This window comes from Procambarus clarkii, chromosome 56, assembly GCF_040958095.1.
Source record: "Procambarus clarkii isolate CNS0578487 chromosome 56, FALCON_Pclarkii_2.0, whole genome shotgun sequence".
Taxonomy (NCBI): domain Eukaryota; kingdom Metazoa; phylum Arthropoda; class Malacostraca; order Decapoda; family Cambaridae; genus Procambarus; species Procambarus clarkii.
The window spans coordinates 25,514,373-25,531,999 of record NC_091205.1 but is presented as its reverse complement, the minus strand read 5'-3'; the positions used below and the strand labels follow the sequence as shown (position 1 = coordinate 25,531,999).

The window sequence follows — 17,627 nt, the reverse complement described above, 5'->3', positions numbered from 1 at the left end:
CATTGTAACCCTTTGGTGACCTTACAAGAGAAAGACACAGATACCAACATATCTGGCAGCTGTGATAATTTATGTGGTTAGGTGTTATTAAATGGTTATTCTTGCAAGTCTGAAATGTTTAAGGAAAAAAGAAAAGACATAATAGCGCCTAGACGTAGTTTGCGTCTTGTGAGCCACGTGACGTGATTTACCCAATCCCGAAGAACGAAAGCAATCGTTCCCGAAGAACGTAAAAGCAATCAACCCAGTTTTAAAGCAGACTTAAGATGAGTCAGTAGAAACAGGGGGTTCACTCACAGGAGTATTGTCAACAGTTAAGAGAGTTGCAGGTTGATGGACAAGTTAGTATTGAGATTATTTTCGTGTAAGACAACCGTCATGGGGCATGCTGTTAACATCCTAGTGCCAGCCAGTCAGCATTGCTGGCACTGGAACTTGGATACTAATACCAGTCTCATCCTCTCCATGTCTGCTGACCAGTGAAACTGTCGGTTCTGTCTACGAGAAAAATCTTTGCGCCCTAATTGGCCTAATGTGGATCCAGACCGCTACGTGGAAGGATACCTGTGTGGCGGTACATAGTCTGGACACAGAGCCAAGCAGGAAGGACTTGTGTTGATTCTCTGGGATGTCAGCCTACTTGAGCACATGGAAGCCGAATCTAAGGAATCAAGGAAACTGATACATCTAGTTTAAATCTCTTCAAGACGGCAAGACAGTTGAAAGACTGAGTTGAATTACTGTCAGTCAGAAGCCACAGCACTTGCGAACCACACAATTACGTCTGTCATCACACCTAACGTCGCATTTTTAACGCAGTCGACCAAAAACGTCAAAATTGCAAGATAATAGTATAAAAATTATAGCACCGTAATACTGATGTTTTCTGATCATCGGCGTCATTAAGTCAGCTGGGTTGCTTGTGTTCGAACACTTCTGGTTACACAAAAACAAAACCTTTTTCATGGAGTGTCGAGTTATGAGGTGTGAGGACCGGCTGAGAGCTGTCAGTTGTGGTCAGGCAGAGAGAGAGAGAGCACACAGTACCGTTTATCATTGATGCGGTGGTCACGGTACTGTGTACATTTACGGGTGATCCTGGATGGCATGGGTTCGAATCCTGGCCGGGTCAATTACAGTTCTTAGTGATCTATTGCTTGCGTGTTCCTGCAGCTTTCTCACATTTAAAAATTACAGCGCGGCCCGTGTATGTGCCAGAATTTGATGAAAAATTGTACCCCAATGAATCCATGAGTGTCGTCGGGGGTTGATCAGTCGTGGAACTTAGTTAATAAGCAACAGGACTGACCAATCCTTATAGACGATCATTTATGCGGTGGTCATGGTAGTGTGTTCGTTTAGGGGAGATCCTGGACGGCATGGGTTCGAGTCCTGGCCTGGTCAATTAGAGTTCTTAGTGATGTATGGCTTGCGTCTTCCTGCAGCTCTCTCACATATACTAATATTATATATATATATATATATATATATATATATATATATATATATATATATATATATATATATATATATATATATAAATATATATATATATATATATATATGTCGTACCTTGTAGCCAGAACGCACTTCTCAGCCTACTATGCAAGGCCCGATTTGCCTAATAAGCCAAGTTTTCCTGAATTAATATATTTTCTCCAATTTTTTTCTTATGAAATGATAAAGCTACCCATTTCATAATGTATGAGGTGAATTATTTTTTATTGGAGTTAAAATTAACATAGATATATGACCGAACCTAACCAACCCTACCTAACCTATCCTATCTTTATCGGTTAGGTTAGGTTAGGTAGCCCAAAAAGTAAGGTTAGGTTAGGTTAGGTAGGTTAGGTAGTCGAAAAAACATTAATTCATGAAAACTTGGCTTATTAGGCAAATCGGGCCTTGCATAGTAGGCTGAGAAGTGCGTTCTGGCTACTATGTACGACATATATATATATATATGTCGTACCTAGTAGCCAGAACGCACTTCTCAGCCTACTATGCAAGGTCCGATTTGCCTAATAAGCCAAGTTTTCATGAACTAATGTTTTTTCGACTACCTAACCTAACCTAACTTTTTCGGCTACCTAACCTAACCTACGAAGATAGGTTAGGTTAGGTTAGGTAGGGTTGGTTAGGTTCGATCATATATCTTCGTTAATTTTAACTTCAATAAAAAAAATTGACCTCATACATAATGAAATGGGTAGCTTTATCATTTCATAGGAAAAAAATAGAGAAAATATATTAATTCAGGAAAACTTGGCTTATTAGGCAAATCGGGCCTTGCATATTAGGCTGAGAAGTGCGTTCTGGCTACTAGGTACGACATATATATATATATATATATATATATATATATATATATATATATATATATATATATATATATATATATATATATATATATATATATATATATCGCTCACGAGAAGTCGTTTAAGTACATATATTGTTGATCAAGTAGTGCATTTTCGTAAAGCCACGAGCAACATTAACTGATTCATGTGCAGAACTACAGTAAATCTTGACTCATTAGAGGTAAAAGTTCCCAGCAACTAGTCTGTATGAAATTAAAACATTTTACGAAAATGCGCCCCAGTTAAGTCTTGTAGCAATGACATGTTGAGTTTACTGCGTTAAATCACTAAAAATAAGGAAAGGCAAACTGCAAGCTAGAAAAGAGCTTCGTTCAACATCAATGTTTTTTTGTCTGAAGACGAGTTTTGGACAAACGGTGTTGCCAAGCAAAACTAGACGACATTGCAAGCAGGTTTGTTGTTATAGGAGGAAAAATCATATACATGCATGCACACATACAAGCTGCATATTCAAGCACACCTGTTATCCTTGATCATCTCGCGGGTATATAAGCTGTCAAAAGACTAAGAAAGAGCACAGTAAGGTTCGCCCCCTCACACACACACACTCAAGCATCATGAGGACCCTGGTAACTATCTCCTAGTGCCGCCTTGTTTACAAACACAAACCTCTGCGAGTGCCTCAGGACTGAAGGAGGTGCCAATAACTCTGTTGTGGTTCCCACCAAATAAGCCTCTCATCTAGCGCCTCAGTGATAGAACATATTAAGAACAATTTTAATAGTTTTTATCCATGTTAGGCATGAATCAGTAATGAGCAGTTTGTGGTGCTCTGGGGTGTTTCAAGATCATATTAATCTGAACATGAACAAACGTTTTATAAAAGAAATCAAAGTACGTAAAGATAAATTCTTAAAACATCTGTGAATAAACTTGTGTACGTTGTAATAATAACATTCTCTAGGAAAAACTGAATGAAAGGTTCAATAAAAAAGTGAATAGTGTAAATAGTGTAATCAAACATCGGAAAGCTGCAAGTATCGTTACTCAGTTTCTCTTCCATTGTCTTACTTTTTCCCGAGACATGGACACAAATTTCTTGATTTTTTATTATAATATATTATAAAAGTTTACCATTCCAGCTAACAGTCATATTAGGATTCACTAGTGAAGGAATGAGGTAAAATATATCACGTGTTATTCAGTGAATAACTAGTTTTTATTTTGCAATTAATGTACAGTATGTATATTTTCTCTTTGCAGGTTGTTTTGGCAGTGTTGGGCGTGTCTTCGGTCTTCGCGCAAATAGGAGACGCGCCAGACGTGGCGGCAGAGAAAGCTCGCTTCTTCGCAACTTTCCGAGCTGTTGAGGCCGCCGCCAAGCCGAGGTACAATCCCATCCCCCAACAGTCCTATAACACCGGTCAATACAATCATGGACAATACAACAAAGAACAATACCACCACGGCTCCTACCAACCCAAGTGGACCGGCCCAGTAGCTGCCACCGTCCCCGCCGGCGTCGATGGCAGGCTTACCCCTGTGGCTGATACCAATGAAGTAGCTGCTGCCCGCAACGCTTTCTTCAACACCTACCAGGCTCAGGTTGCTGCTACTCTTGGTGCTGGCACCAGCCCTCACTATCGGGCTTCTCCCTCACACACTCCCTCCTACACCCCATCCTACACCCACCAGCCCAAGTGGACTGGCCCCTTGGCTGCCACCGTCCCAGCTGGGCTCCCAGGCTCCACCAACCAGGTTGCTGACACCCCCGAGGTGGCCGCCGCCAAGAATGCGTTCTTCAACACCTACCAGAGGCAGGCAGCAGCAGCGGCTCCCCCGAACACGCTACTACTGAACCCTTACTGTCAAACTTAGTTTAATTATCACCTTCGCCAGCAAAATTATGTACCGATTGTAAAGCAATGTAAAGAAATATGACGAAAATAAATATATAATTAAAAACTTCTCTTCATTGAAACATTTCATTGTCAGAATGTTGTCTCTTGATACACCTTATAATATTACACAATATTTCTCACAAACCAACAAAAGCATTAACATATTTACACAATATCAACCATCAGGAACATTCATCCTTAGATATTTCTCTCTTGTAACTACACGCAGCTAAGATTACGTGTGCATGTGAAAGACTATTTATTCGTCTTTTCTAGGGAGATTAGAATTTCCACTGTCTTAAGTCATACTTAATGTACTTAATGTAAAGGAATTTGGGCTTTTCAAAAGCTTAATGCAAGATCAAATAAATAATATTCTTCAAGAAAATACTCACTACTGATTCTTGTTTTGAAGAATACAGATTTCAAGTGTTTATGTTTATAGTCTTACGATACCACACTCATTATAACCCTTTGGTGACCTTACAAGAAAAACACACAGATACCAACATATCTGGCATCAGTGATAATTTATGTGGTTAGGTGTTATTAACGGTTATTCTTGCAAGTCTGAAATGTTTAAGGAAAAAACGAAAACACATAGCAGCACCTAGACGTAGTTTGCGTCTTGTGAGCCACGTGACGTGATTTACCCAATCAGAGGAAGTAAAGGCGAATCATGACTAATAGCGAATCCGATAACTTCCCGAAGAACGTAAAAGCAATCAACCCAGTTTTAAAGTAGTCTTAAGATGAGTCAATGAAAACCAGGGTTCACTCACAAGAGTACTGTCAACAGTTAAGAGAATTGCAGGTTGATGGACAAGTCAGTATTGAGATTGCTTTCGTGTAAGACACGGCACGTAAGGCACGTCATGGGGCGTGCTGTCAACATCCTAGTGCCAGCCAGTCAGCATTGCTGGCACTGGAACTTGGAGACTAGTACCAGTCTCACCCTCTCCATGTCTGCTGGCCAGTAAAACTGTCGGTTCTATCTATGAGAAAAATATTTGCGCCCTAATTGGCCTCATATGGACCCAGATCGGTAAGTGGAAGGATACCTGTGTGGCGGGACACAGAGTCAGACAATGTGTCCAGAGTCTGTCTGGACACAGAGTCAAGCAAGAAGGACTTGTGTTGATCTCTGGGATGTCAGCCTTCTTGAGCACATGGAAGCCGAATCTAAGAAAATTAAGGCTACTGATACATCTAGTTTAAATCTCTTCAAGACTGCAAGACTGAGCTGAATTACTGTTAGTCAGAAACCACCGCACTAGTGGCCTAGCAAACCACACACGTACGTCTGTCTTCACACCTAACTTGTCGCATTTTTAACGCAGTCAACAAAACCGTCAAAATTGCGAGATAATAGTAAAAAAAAATAAAACAGTAATATTGATATTTTCTGAGCATCTGCCTCATTAAGTCAGCTGGGGTTGCTTGTGCTCGAACACTTCTGGTTACGCAAAAACAAAACCTATTTTGTTGGTTTTTGTTTACAAAAACAAAAACCTATTTTTCTCGACATGAAGTGACGAGCTATGAGGTGTGAGGACCGGCTGAGAGCTGTCGGTTGTGGGCAGCCAGCGAGAGAGAGAGAGAGAGAGAGAGAGAGAGAGAGAGAGAGAGAGAGAGAGAGAGAGAGAGAGAGAGAGAGAGAGAGAGAGAGAGAGAGAGAGAGAGAGAGAGAGATGGGAACTATCAGCAGAAAGCGCCAAGCCATTGCGACTATATAGCACTTGGAAGGGGTTGAGAGAGAGAGAGTGTAATCTTGTAAAGCGTTCTGGTAAGACTAAAGTATTTGCTTGTGACGATACGTCAGTACCTGTCGACGATAATCTTAATGGTCAATGTATCCTTCCTTGACGAGTGTGTGGAAAAGTCATATAAATGCTGCAATTAGCCGCCCAGATATTCGTTTCAAATGTGACTTTTATACATTATTGTGGGTATTGTATAGGTATGTATCCGAGCTGTTTTAATACATTAGTGGATAGCCTTGTGGCCGCGTGGTTTGCATACATCAATGAATAGCTAATAGCAGAGCTCTTTGTATACATCAGTGCCTGGATAAAGCCCGATTTTTTATCAAAATGTCTGTAGAGATCATGATGAAAAAATCTCATTTTATTATATGTATTGATTGTTTTTGTATTGGGCTGAAGCCCTATTAACCTCGGAAAGGTTAATTAAGCAACCACAATGGTTATTGTATTAACCAAACACAATAACTTATGTTATCCAACCAGCAAGTTGGTTAATATATGGAGCTTGAGGAAGGGTGTCCAGTAAGGACTACAGAACGACCATAACAGACGTAATGAGAACATCCGTTTTAAGACCAGTCCTGTAATGCAGTTGATAGAGCAACTGTCCCCCATACCTCAGGTTGGGGATCGAGGCTCCTGGTGCCCAAGTGAATGAAATTTTACATCCACGGTTGAGTACACAATTGTATATATTATATATATATATATTATATATATATATCACACACCACAAGAAGACGTTTAAGTATATATATTGTTGATCAAGTGGTGCATTTTCGTAAAGCCACGAGCAACATTGATTCATGTGCAGAACTCCAGTAAATCTTGACTCATTAGAGGTACAAGTTCCCAGCAACTAGTCTGCATGAAATTAAAACATTTTAAGAAAATGTGCCCCAGTTAAGCCTAGTAGCAATGGCATGTTGAGTTTACTGCGTTAAATGACTAAAAATAAGGAAAGGTAAACTGCAAGCTAGAAAAGAGCTTAGTTTAACATCAATGTTTTTTGTCTGAAGACGAGTTTTGGACAAACGATGTTGCCAAGCAAAACTAGACGATATTGCAAGCAGGTTTGTCGTTATAGGAGGAAGAAACATGTGCATGCAGACACACACACACACACACACACACACACACACACACACACACACACACAAGCTGCATAGTCAAGCACACCTGTTATCCTTGATCATCTCGCGGGTATATAAGCTGCCAACAGACTAAGAAAGAGCACAGTAAGGTTCGCCCCCTCACACACACACACATTCAAGCATCATGAGGACTCTGGTAACTATCTCTTAGTGCCGTCGTGTTTACTAACACAAACCTCTGCGAGTGCCTTAGGACTGAAGGAGGTGCCAATAACTCTGTTGTGGTTCCCAACAAATAAGCCTCTCATCGAGCTCTTCAGTGATAGAACATATTAAGAACAATTTTAATAGTTTTTATCAATGTTATGCACGAATCAGTAATGAACAGTTTGTGGTGCTCTGGGGTGCTTCAAGATCATATTAATCTAAACATGAACAAACGTTTTATAAAGGAAATCAAAGTACGTGTAGATAAATTCTTAAAACGTTTGTGAATAAACTTTTGTACGTTGTAATAATAACATTCTCTAGGAAAAACTGAATGAAAGGTTCAATAAAAACAGTGAATAGTGTAAACAGTGTAATCAAACATCGGAAAGATGGCAAGTATCGCTTCTCAGTTTCTCTTCCATTGTCTTACTTTTTCCCGAGACATGGACACATATTTCTTGATTTTTTATTATATCTTATGATTGTTAGCGGGAATGGTAAACCTTTATATCGGGATTCACTAATGAATGAATAAGGGAAAATATATCACGTGTCATTCAGTGAATAACTAGTTTTTAATTTGCAATTAATGTACATTATGTATATTTTCTCTTTACAGGTTGTTTTGGCAGTGTTGGGCGTGTCTTCGGTCTTCGCGCAAATAGGAGACGCGCCAGACGTGGCGGCAGAGAAAGCTCGTTTCTTCGCAACTTTCCGAGCTGTTGAGGCCGCCGCCAAGCCGAGGTACAATCCCATCCCCCAACAGTCCTATAACACCGGTCAATACAATCATGGTGTATACAACAGAGAACAATACCCCCAAGGCTCCTACCAACCCAAGTGGACCGGCCCAGTGGCTGCCACCGTTCCTGCCGGCGTCGATGGCAGACTTACCCCCGTGTCTGACACCAATGAAGTAGCTGCTGCCCGCAACGCTTTCTTCAACACCTACCAGGCTCAGGTTGCTGCTACTCTTGGTGCTGGCACCAGCCCTCACTTTCATGCTTCTCCCTCACACACTCCCTCCTACACCCCATCCTACACCCACCAGCCCAAGTGGACTGGCCCCTTGGCTGCCACCGTCCCAGCTGGGCTCCCAGGCTCCACCAACCAGGTTGCTGACACCCCCGAGGTGGCCGCCGCCAAGAATGCGTTCTTCAACACCTACCAGAGGCAGGCAGCAGCAGCGGCTCCCCCGACACGCTACTACTGAACCTTACTGTCAAACTTAGCACAATAACCATGTTGCACTTTTACAAATTCATATGTACATTTATGTAAATAAATGTGAAGGAAATAAATATATAAATTAAATCTTTCTTTCTTATAACAAATATAACATACACTAGCGTGAATGATTATTTAAATAGTCATATATTAGTGTATTCACGAAACATCCCTGAGAATACTTTATTATAAAGCTCATAAAACTAGCTCTAGCATATTAACGCTATCTCATCCATTCTACTCTTTCGCTGCCCTGAGACATTTTTTTCATCTTACCAGTGTGCCCTAGACTCTAGGGCCTAGACTCTAGGCATAAGACTCTAGGGCCTAGACTCTAGGGTCTAGAGCCTCCTTCCCCAGCGACTTGCTGTTCCCTTTGGATGAATTTCGCCACGCCCTTTCTCTGTCAATCAAAGCACATCATCATCCTCATATCTCTCTCTCTCTCTCTCTCTCTCTCTCTCTCTCTCTCTCTCTCTCTCTCTCTCTCTCTCTCTCTCTCTCTTTCTCTCTCTCTCACCAGCTTCATCAAACACGCCCATTCGACATCTCCCAAGATAGTGAGCCAGACAGAGGCTTACGGGGTCACACAGGAATATCCATGAGGACCCAAAATCAATTTAAAACCATCCTGCACTCCCCATGCCAACAGTGAACAGCCACATCAAATTTTCCACAATCAACTTTAAAGCTATTTGTATTCTTCAACAATGTTATGAAGCCTTCTAGTCTTCTCGCTCTGGTTTTGATAACTATTTATTCTTAAGTGAGAAATTACCAGCTTGATGTTTTCTACTACGAGGTCTTATCAGGCTAAAGTACTCAACTGTGAGTATCTACCAGGGCGACTGTACTCTACTGCGAGTACATATGAGCCTAGTATATTCAAAGTTTCTGTCAGCCAATTATATGATACTAGGGGTATGGTACAGCTAATTTTATATATCTACCAGCATCTACCAACCTATTATTTTCTTCTGTATCTACCAACCTATTCTATCCTTCTACGGGTATCTACCAACCTATTTTATTTTTCTACACGTATCTACCAGTTTATTATATTCTTCTGCAAGTATCTACCAACCTATACTATTTTTCTATGGGTATCTACCAACCTATTTTATTCTTCTACGATTATCTACCAACCTATTCTATTCTTATACGAGTATCTACCAACTTATATATGGTAGAATATTATAGAGCTACGAATATCTACCAGCCTATTCCTCAACCAATTTATCTGGGAGGCATTGTTCAATAAACCGTGTTCATTTGAGAATCTTGAACATTCTCTTTAAGGACTGCAAATTATAGACCCAGAGGTAACTGCTTTCCAAAGATTCATTTAACAATATTATTTTTCCATGTTTTGGCCTCGTGAAATTCTTGGCGTTGATGACTTTTTGTTCCTCTCGTTTTTCCTGATGTTCAACGTCTTTAACTTCTCTGTTGATTATAGTGTAAATCAGAACTCACTTGTTCTGAATTTCTAAGCATCTTAACACAAGTGACCAGCACGACTTTCTAACTCACTGTGACCAATGCAAATGTCTCGACATGTCTAATGACCAAACCACACGCCAGAAAATGAAGAGACGACCAAGTGTTGGTCGTCAATAAATCGACTTGATGATGGTCCAGGACGGACCGAAAATGTCGTCGTCGTTTCATCATATTCTGGTGTGTGGTTGAGTCATTATATCTTCAGCCACGTTACTGTAACTCATCGTCTGCAGCTCAACCTGTCCTCAGGCCAGGATCTTTAAAACAACGTCACCCCCCCCCCCCCCGCCCTTCCCTTTCCCTTCAAGAAGCATTCATCAATTTTAACATATTGTGTATTAAACATAGATTCGTTATGTATAACTTAATATTAGATATTAAAGTTCTATGTATAGTTAGGCGTAGGTTAGGTTGGGTGTTCAGGTTCTTTTGGCGATTGTTCGCATATGATCTTGACTTTGACATTCCTGACCTTACGGCGGAGGGAGCAAGGGGAACCATGACTCGAGAATCTATCACTGTGTAAAGTGAATTTAAAATAGTTGTATGGCTCAGGAAAGATGTCGGACTGGCTATTGGCTCTCAGTTGCCTATGTACCGTGTATGCGTTTAGTGCTCAGCAGTGACCTTTATGAGGTCGGACTGATATCCTTTTCTATAAAATGAGATGTCTATCATCCAGGATGATGATGCGTTAAAGACACAGGTGTGTGTGTGTGTGTGTGTGTGTGTGTGTGTGGGTGTGGGTGTGTGTGTGTGTATGTGTGTGTGTGTGTGTGTGTGTGTGTGTGTGTGTGGGTGTGTGGATGTGTGGGTGTGGGTGTGTGTGTGTGTGTGTATGTGTGTGTGTGTGTGTGTGTGTGTGTGTGTGTGTGTGTGTACTCATTTAATATAATTTCTTTCGATAGCTTAAACTTAATGTAATGAAACTTGCTTAATATTAGAATTTTGAGCATTGCGCCCCCAAAATAATTATAAAATATATTTAACCTTTCGGGTATCGATAAATCGAAATTTAAGCTATATTTTTAATACTTACACATCTAATAAGTAGCGATCCATCAGTGTAATGGGAAGAAAAAGCATTAAAATGTCACAAAATGTTTATATCTCGGGAAAAATTTGCGATAGCTTCCCAGATCGAAAGCGTGATTAACGTAACAAAAAAAAACGGCTTTCTGCTTTCCTAATACAAATTTGCACGTTCGTAAAGGAAAGGTACGTGGTACTTGCTTGCTTGCTTGCTTGCTTGCTTGCTTGACGCCTTCCGTGCTGACGGCTGTAGTCCAGGCGGGTCCACTGACGCACGAGCCCAGCTCCAGAAAAAACTCGACGGGATATTGGTGCAAGACCACATTCGTCGGCCCCCAAAAAAACGCCTTTGAAGCGAAGCAAAAATCAGAGTTAAGCACCGCAGCTTCGGGTCCTCAGCTTGCTGACTACAAACGGTAAAGTTTGGGAAAGGTAAACTATAAGATTAAATCATAACCGGGTTTTCTTGTTAATTGTATATATTGTCCACATGTTCTAGCCACAAAACATCACATTCTGTGATGTTTTTACTAGGTCGTAACGCGCAAACATTCTTTCCTTGGGTCGGAATGGTAATAAAAGGGACTAGCCATTCCTTGTAATGCTAACAATTGTAAGTACTATTGTTAAAACACTGTTGTTCCCGCAATGTCCTAAGTTGTTATGTACGTATATGCTAAACGACGAAGCGCGCGCACACACACACACACACACACACACACACACACACACACTTGTTAGCCTTGGTGGCTTCTCGGGTATATAGGCTGGCCAAAGACCCAGAGAGATCACAGTTTGGTCCCCCTCACACACACACACCACACGCAAGCATCATGAGGATCCTGGTAACTACTCGACTCTTCTTAGTCTTCATTACTCAAGACGGTTTAGCTCCCCTTGTGTATCCAAGTGGCTCAACATGTTTAGCTCTTTAACGTTCGGGTCCAGCCAACAACCTCAGAGATGAAGCCCATAACCATTACATATTTTAGCTTTTATTTTCTCTATGGAGAGATTTTAATGCATCCAATTATGGAGAAAAAAAATTCTTGGATAAATAGGGATATTAATCCTAGCGTGAATTAGAGAATTTTAACAAGAACGTGAGATATTTACATTATTACTCTTGTTTTTTCTGAAGAGATTCACTAGTATTTGAGTGGCAGTGACGTTAGATTATACAATGTTACACAATTAGTCAATTGTTTATATTTTATTGTAAAATTGTGTATATTTCTCTTGGTCAGGTTGTTTTGGCAGTGTTGGGCGTGGCTTCGGCTGTCCCCTACATATCAGACACACTAGAGGTGGCGGCAGAGAAAGCTCGCTTCTTTGCTTCTTACCGAGCTGCTCAGGCCGCCGCCACGCCACAGTACAATCCTATTCCCCAACAGTCCTACAACCAAGGACAATACCACCACGGCTCCTACCAACCCAAGTGGACCGGTCCCGTGGCTGCCACCGTCCCTGCCGGCGTCGATGGCAGAATTACCCCCGTGTCTGACACCCAGGAAGTAGCTGCTGCCCGCAACGCTTTCTTCAACACCTACCAGGCTCAGGTTGCTGCTACTCTTGGTGCTGGTATCAGCCCTCACCATCAGGCTTCTCCCTCACACACTCCCTCCTACACCCCCTCCTACACCCCCTCCTACACCCACCAGCCCAAGTGGACTGGCCCCTTGGCTGCCACCGTCCCAGCTGGGCTCCCAGGCTCCACCAACCAGGTTGCTGACACCCCCGAGGTGGCCGCCGCCAAGAATGCGTTCTTCAACACCTACCAGAGGCAGGCAGCAGCAGCGGCTCCCCCGACACGCTACTATTGAACCTTACTGTCAAACTTAGCACAATAACCATGTTGCACTTTTACAAATTCATATGTACATTTATGTAAATAAATGTGAAGGAAATAAATATATAAATTAAATCTTTCTTTCTTATAACAAATATAACATACACTAGCGTGAATGATTATTTAAATAGTCATATATTAGTGTATTCACGAAACATCCCTGAGAATACTTTATTATAAAGCTCATAAAACTAGCTCTAGCATATTAACGCTATCTCATCCATTCTACTCTTTCGCTGCCCTGAGACATTTTTTTCATCTTACCAGTGTGCCCTAGACTCTAGGGCCTAGACTCTAGGCACTAGACTCTAGGGCCTAGACTCTAGGGTCTAGAGCCTCCTTCCCCAGCGACTTGCTGTTCCCTTTGGATGAATTTCGCCACGCCCTTTCTCTGTCAATCAAAGCACATCATCATCCTCATATCTCTCTCTCTCTCTCTCACTCTCTCTCTCTCTCTCTCTCTCTCTCTCTCTCTCTCTCTCTCTCTCTCTCTCTCTCTTTCTCTCTCTCTCACCAGCTTCATCAAACACGCCCATTCGACATCTCCCAAGATAGTGAGCCAGACAGAGGCTTACGGGGTCACACAGGAATATCCATGAGGACCCAAAATCAATTTAAAACCATCCTGCACTCCCCATGCCAACAGTGAACAGCCACATCCAATTTTCCACAATCAACTTTAAAGCTATTTGTATTCTTCAAAAATGTTATGAAGCCTTCTAGTCTTCTCGCTCTGGTTTTGATAACTATTTATTCTTAAGTGAGAAATTACCAGCTTGATGTTTTCTACTACGAGGTCTTATCAGGCTAAAGTACTCAACTGTGAGTATCTACCAGGGCGACTGTACTCTACTGCGAGTACATATGAGCCTAGTATATTCAAAGTTTCTGTCAGCCAATTATATGATACTAGGGGTATGGTACAGCTAATTTTATATATCTACCAGCATCTACCAACCTATTATTTTCTTCTGTGAGTATCTACCAACCTATTCTATCCTTCTACGGGTATCTACCAACCTATTTTATTTTTCTACACGTATCTACCAGTTTATTATATTCTTCTGCAAGTATCTACCAACCTATACTATTTTTCTATGGGTATCTACCAACCTATTTTATTCTTCTACGATTATCTACCAACCTATTCTATTCTTATACGAGTATCTACCAACTTATATATGGTAGAATATTATAGAGCTACGAATATCTACCAGCCTATTCCTCAACCAATTTATCTGGGAGGCATTGTTCAATAAACCGTGTTCATTTGGAAATCTTGAACATTATCTTTAAGGACTGCAAATTATAGACCCAGAGGTAACTGCTTTCCAAAGATTCATTTAACAATATTATTTTTCCATGTTTTGGCCTCGTGAAATTCTTGGCGTTGATGACTTTTTGTTCCTCTCGTTTTTCCAGATGTTCAACGTCTTTAACTTCTCTGTTGATTATAGTGTAAATCAGAACTCACTTGTTCTGAATTTCTAAGCATCTTAACACAAGTGACCAGCACGACTTTCTAACTCACTGTGACCAATGCAAATGTCTCGACATGTCTAATGACCAAACCACACACCAGAAAATGAAGAGACGACCAAGTGTTGGTCGTCAATAAATCGACTTGATGATGGTCCAGGACGGACCGAAAATGTCGTCGTCGTTTCATCATATTCTGGTGTGTGGTTGAGTCATTATATCTTCAGCCACGTTACTGTAACTCATCGTCTGCAGCTCAACCTGTCCTCAGACCAGGATCTTTAAAACAACGTAACCCCCCCCCCCCCTTCCCTTTCCCTTCAAGAAGCATTCATCAATTTTAACATATTGTGTATTAAACATAGATTCGTTATGTATAACTTAATATTAGATATTAAAGTTCTATGTATAGTTAGGCGTAGGTTAGGTTGGGTGTTCAGGTTCTTTTGGCGATTGTTCGTATATGATCTTGACTTTGACATTCCTGACCTTACGGCGGAAGGAGCAAGGGGAACCATGACTCGAGAATCTATCACTGTGTAAAGTGAATTTAAAATAGTTGTATGGCTCAGGAAAGATGTCGGACTGGCTATTGGCTCTCAGTTGCCTATGTACCGTGTATGCGTTTAGTGCTCAGCAGTGACCTTTATGAGGTCGGACTGATATCCTTTTCTATAAACTGAGATGTCTATCATCCAGGATGATGATGCGTTAAAGACACAGATGTGTGTGTGTGTGTGTGTGTGTGTGTGTGTGTGTGTGTGTGTGTGGGTGTGGGTGTGGGTGTGTGTGTGTGTGTGTGTGTGTGTGTGTGTTCTCATTTAATATAATTTCCTTCGATAGCTTAAACTTATTGTAATGAAACTTGCTTAATATTAGAATTTTGAGCATTGCGCCCCCAAAATAATTATAAAAAATATTTAACCTTTCGGGTATCGATAAATCGAAATTTAAGCTATATTTTTAATACTTACACATCTAATAAGTAGCGATCCATCAGTGTAATGGGAAGAAAAAGCATTAAAATGTCACAAAATGTTTATATCTCGGGAAAAATTTGCGATAGCTTCCCAGATCGAAAGCGTGATTAACGTAACAAAAAAAAACGGCTTTCTGCTTTCCTAATACAAATTTGCACGTTCGTAAAGGAAAGGTACGTGGTACTTGTTTGCTTGCTTGCTTGCTTGCTTGCTTGCTTGACGCCTTCCGTGCTGACGGCTGAAGTCCAGGCGGGTCCACTGACGCACGAGCCCAGCTCCAGAAAAAACTCGACGGGATATTGGTGCAAGACCACATTCGTCGGCCCCCAAAAAAACGCCTTTGAAGCGAAGCAAAAATCAGAGTTAAGCACCGCAGCTTCGGGTCCTCAGCTTGCTGACTACAAACGGTAAAGTTTGGGAAAGGTAAACTATAAGATTAAATCATAACCGGGTTTTCTTGTTAATTGTATATATTGTCCACATGTTCTAGCCACAAAGCATCACATTCTGTGATGTTTTTACTAGGTCGTAACGCGCAAACATTCTTTCCTTGGGTCGGAATGGTAATAACAGGGACTAGCCATTCCTTGTAATGCTAACAATTGTAAGTACTATTGTTAAAACACTGTTGTTCCTGCAATGTCCTAAGTTGTTATGTACGTATATGCTAAACGACGAAGCGCGCGCACACACACACACACACACACGAGGAGGCGGGATCCAAGAGTCAATGCTCGATCCTGCAAGCACATATAGGTGAGTACACACACACAAACACACACACACACACACACACACACACACACACACACACACACACACACACACACACACACACACACACACACACACACACACACTTGTTAGCCTTGGTGGCTTCTCGGGTATATAGGCTGGCCAAAGACCCAGAGAGATCACAGTTTGGTCCCCCTCACACACACACACCACACGCAAGCATCATGAGGATCCTGGTAACTACTCGACTCTTCTTAGTCTTCATTACTCAAGACAGTTTAGCTCCCCTTGTGTATCCAAGTGCCTCAACATGTTTAGCTCTTTAACGTTCGGGTCCAGCCAACAACCTCAGAGATGAAGCCCATAACCATTACATATTTTAGCTTTTATTTTCTCTATGGAGAGATTTTAATGCATCTAAGTATGGAGAAAAAAAATTCTTGGATAAATAGGGATATTAATCCTAGCGTGAATTAGAGAATTTTAACAAGAACGTGAGATATTTACATTATTACTCTTGTTTTTTCTGAAGAGATTCACTAGTATTTGAGTGGCAGTGACGTTAGATTATACAATGTTACACAATTAGTCAATTGTTTATATTTTATTGTAAAATTGTGTATATTTCTCTTGGTCAGGTTGTTTTGGCAGTGTTGGGCGTGGCCTCGGCTGTCCCCTATATACCAGACACACAACAGGTGGCGGCAGAGAAAGCTCGCTTCTTTGCCTCTTACCGAGCTGCTCAGGCCGCCGCCACGCCACAGTACAATCCTATTCCCCAACAGTCCTACAACCAAGGACAATACCACCAAGGCTCCTACCAACCCAAGTGGACCGGCCCAGTGGCTGCCACCGTCCCTGCCGGCGTCGATGGCAGAATTACCCCCGTGTCTGACACCCAGGAAGTAGCTGCTGCCCGCAACGCTTTCTTCAACACCTACCAGGCTCAGGTTGCTGCTACTCTTGGTGCTGGTATCAGCCCTCACCATCAGGCTTCTCCCTCACACACTCCCTCCTACACCCCATCCTACACCCACCAGCCCAAGTGGACTGGCCCCTTGGCTGCCACCGTCCCAGCTGGGCTCCCAGGCTCCACCAACCAGGTTGCTGACACCCCCGAGGTGGCCGCCGCCAAGCAAGCGTTCTTCAACACCTACCAGAGGCAGGCAGCAGCTGCGGCTCCCCCGACACGCTACTACTGAACCCTACTGTCATAATTAGTTTAACTATCAAATCAAAAAGTAGTATTAGTTAAGCATATGTGTGAACAAAATAAATAAATACAAATTACAAAATGACATTTAAGTTTCATTCATCATCAGTATGAAAGTCCCTGAACTGATAGATGTTGAGAAGTCTGGATTATATATATATATTATATATATATATATATATATATATATATATATATATATATATATATATATATATATATATATATATATATATATATATATATAATCTTCGACAATTCATCAACAATGTGACATCGTCAGGAATATTCGTTTTGACACTAGGGATTTACTA

At 41.4% G+C, this 17,627-nt stretch overlaps 4 protein-coding genes across 4 annotated transcripts; all 4 read left to right on the top strand.

Moving 5' to 3' along the window:
- The first annotated feature begins 2,871 nt into the window (after positions 1 to 2,871).
- On the top strand, positions 2,872 to 4,202 carry LOC123770795 (cuticle protein CP1499-like). Its single transcript, XM_045762951.2, has 2 exons — positions 2,872 to 2,953; positions 3,588 to 4,202. Exons 1-2 carry the CDS (start codon positions 2,942 to 2,944, stop codon positions 4,200 to 4,202), a joined length of 627 nt encoding a protein of 208 aa, XP_045618907.2. The 5' UTR covers positions 2,872 to 2,941.
- Positions 4,203 to 7,222: 3,020 nt separating this feature from the next.
- Positions 7,223 to 8,609, top strand: LOC123770792 (cuticle protein CP1876). Its single transcript, XM_069305944.1, has 2 exons — positions 7,223 to 7,281; positions 7,915 to 8,609. Exons 1-2 carry the CDS (start codon positions 7,270 to 7,272, stop codon positions 8,506 to 8,508), a joined length of 606 nt encoding a protein of 201 aa, XP_069162045.1. The 5' UTR covers positions 7,223 to 7,269; the 3' UTR covers positions 8,509 to 8,609.
- A 3,243-nt stretch (positions 8,610 to 11,852) lies between these two features.
- On the top strand, positions 11,853 to 12,981 carry LOC123770793 (cuticle protein CP1499-like). Its single transcript, XM_045762949.2, has 2 exons — positions 11,853 to 11,902; positions 12,305 to 12,981. The coding sequence occupies exons 1-2, from the start codon at positions 11,891 to 11,893 to the stop codon at positions 12,878 to 12,880; spliced, it is 588 nt and encodes a 195-aa protein (XP_045618905.2). The 5' UTR covers positions 11,853 to 11,890; the 3' UTR covers positions 12,881 to 12,981.
- Positions 12,982 to 16,287: 3,306 nt separating this feature from the next.
- Positions 16,288 to 17,398, top strand: LOC123770790 (cuticle protein CP1499-like). The gene is made up of 2 exons (XM_045762945.2): positions 16,288 to 16,336; positions 16,739 to 17,398. Exons 1-2 carry the CDS (start codon positions 16,325 to 16,327, stop codon positions 17,300 to 17,302), a joined length of 576 nt encoding a protein of 191 aa, XP_045618901.2. The 5' UTR covers positions 16,288 to 16,324; the 3' UTR covers positions 17,303 to 17,398.
- Positions 17,399 to 17,627: the final 229 nt, after the last annotated feature.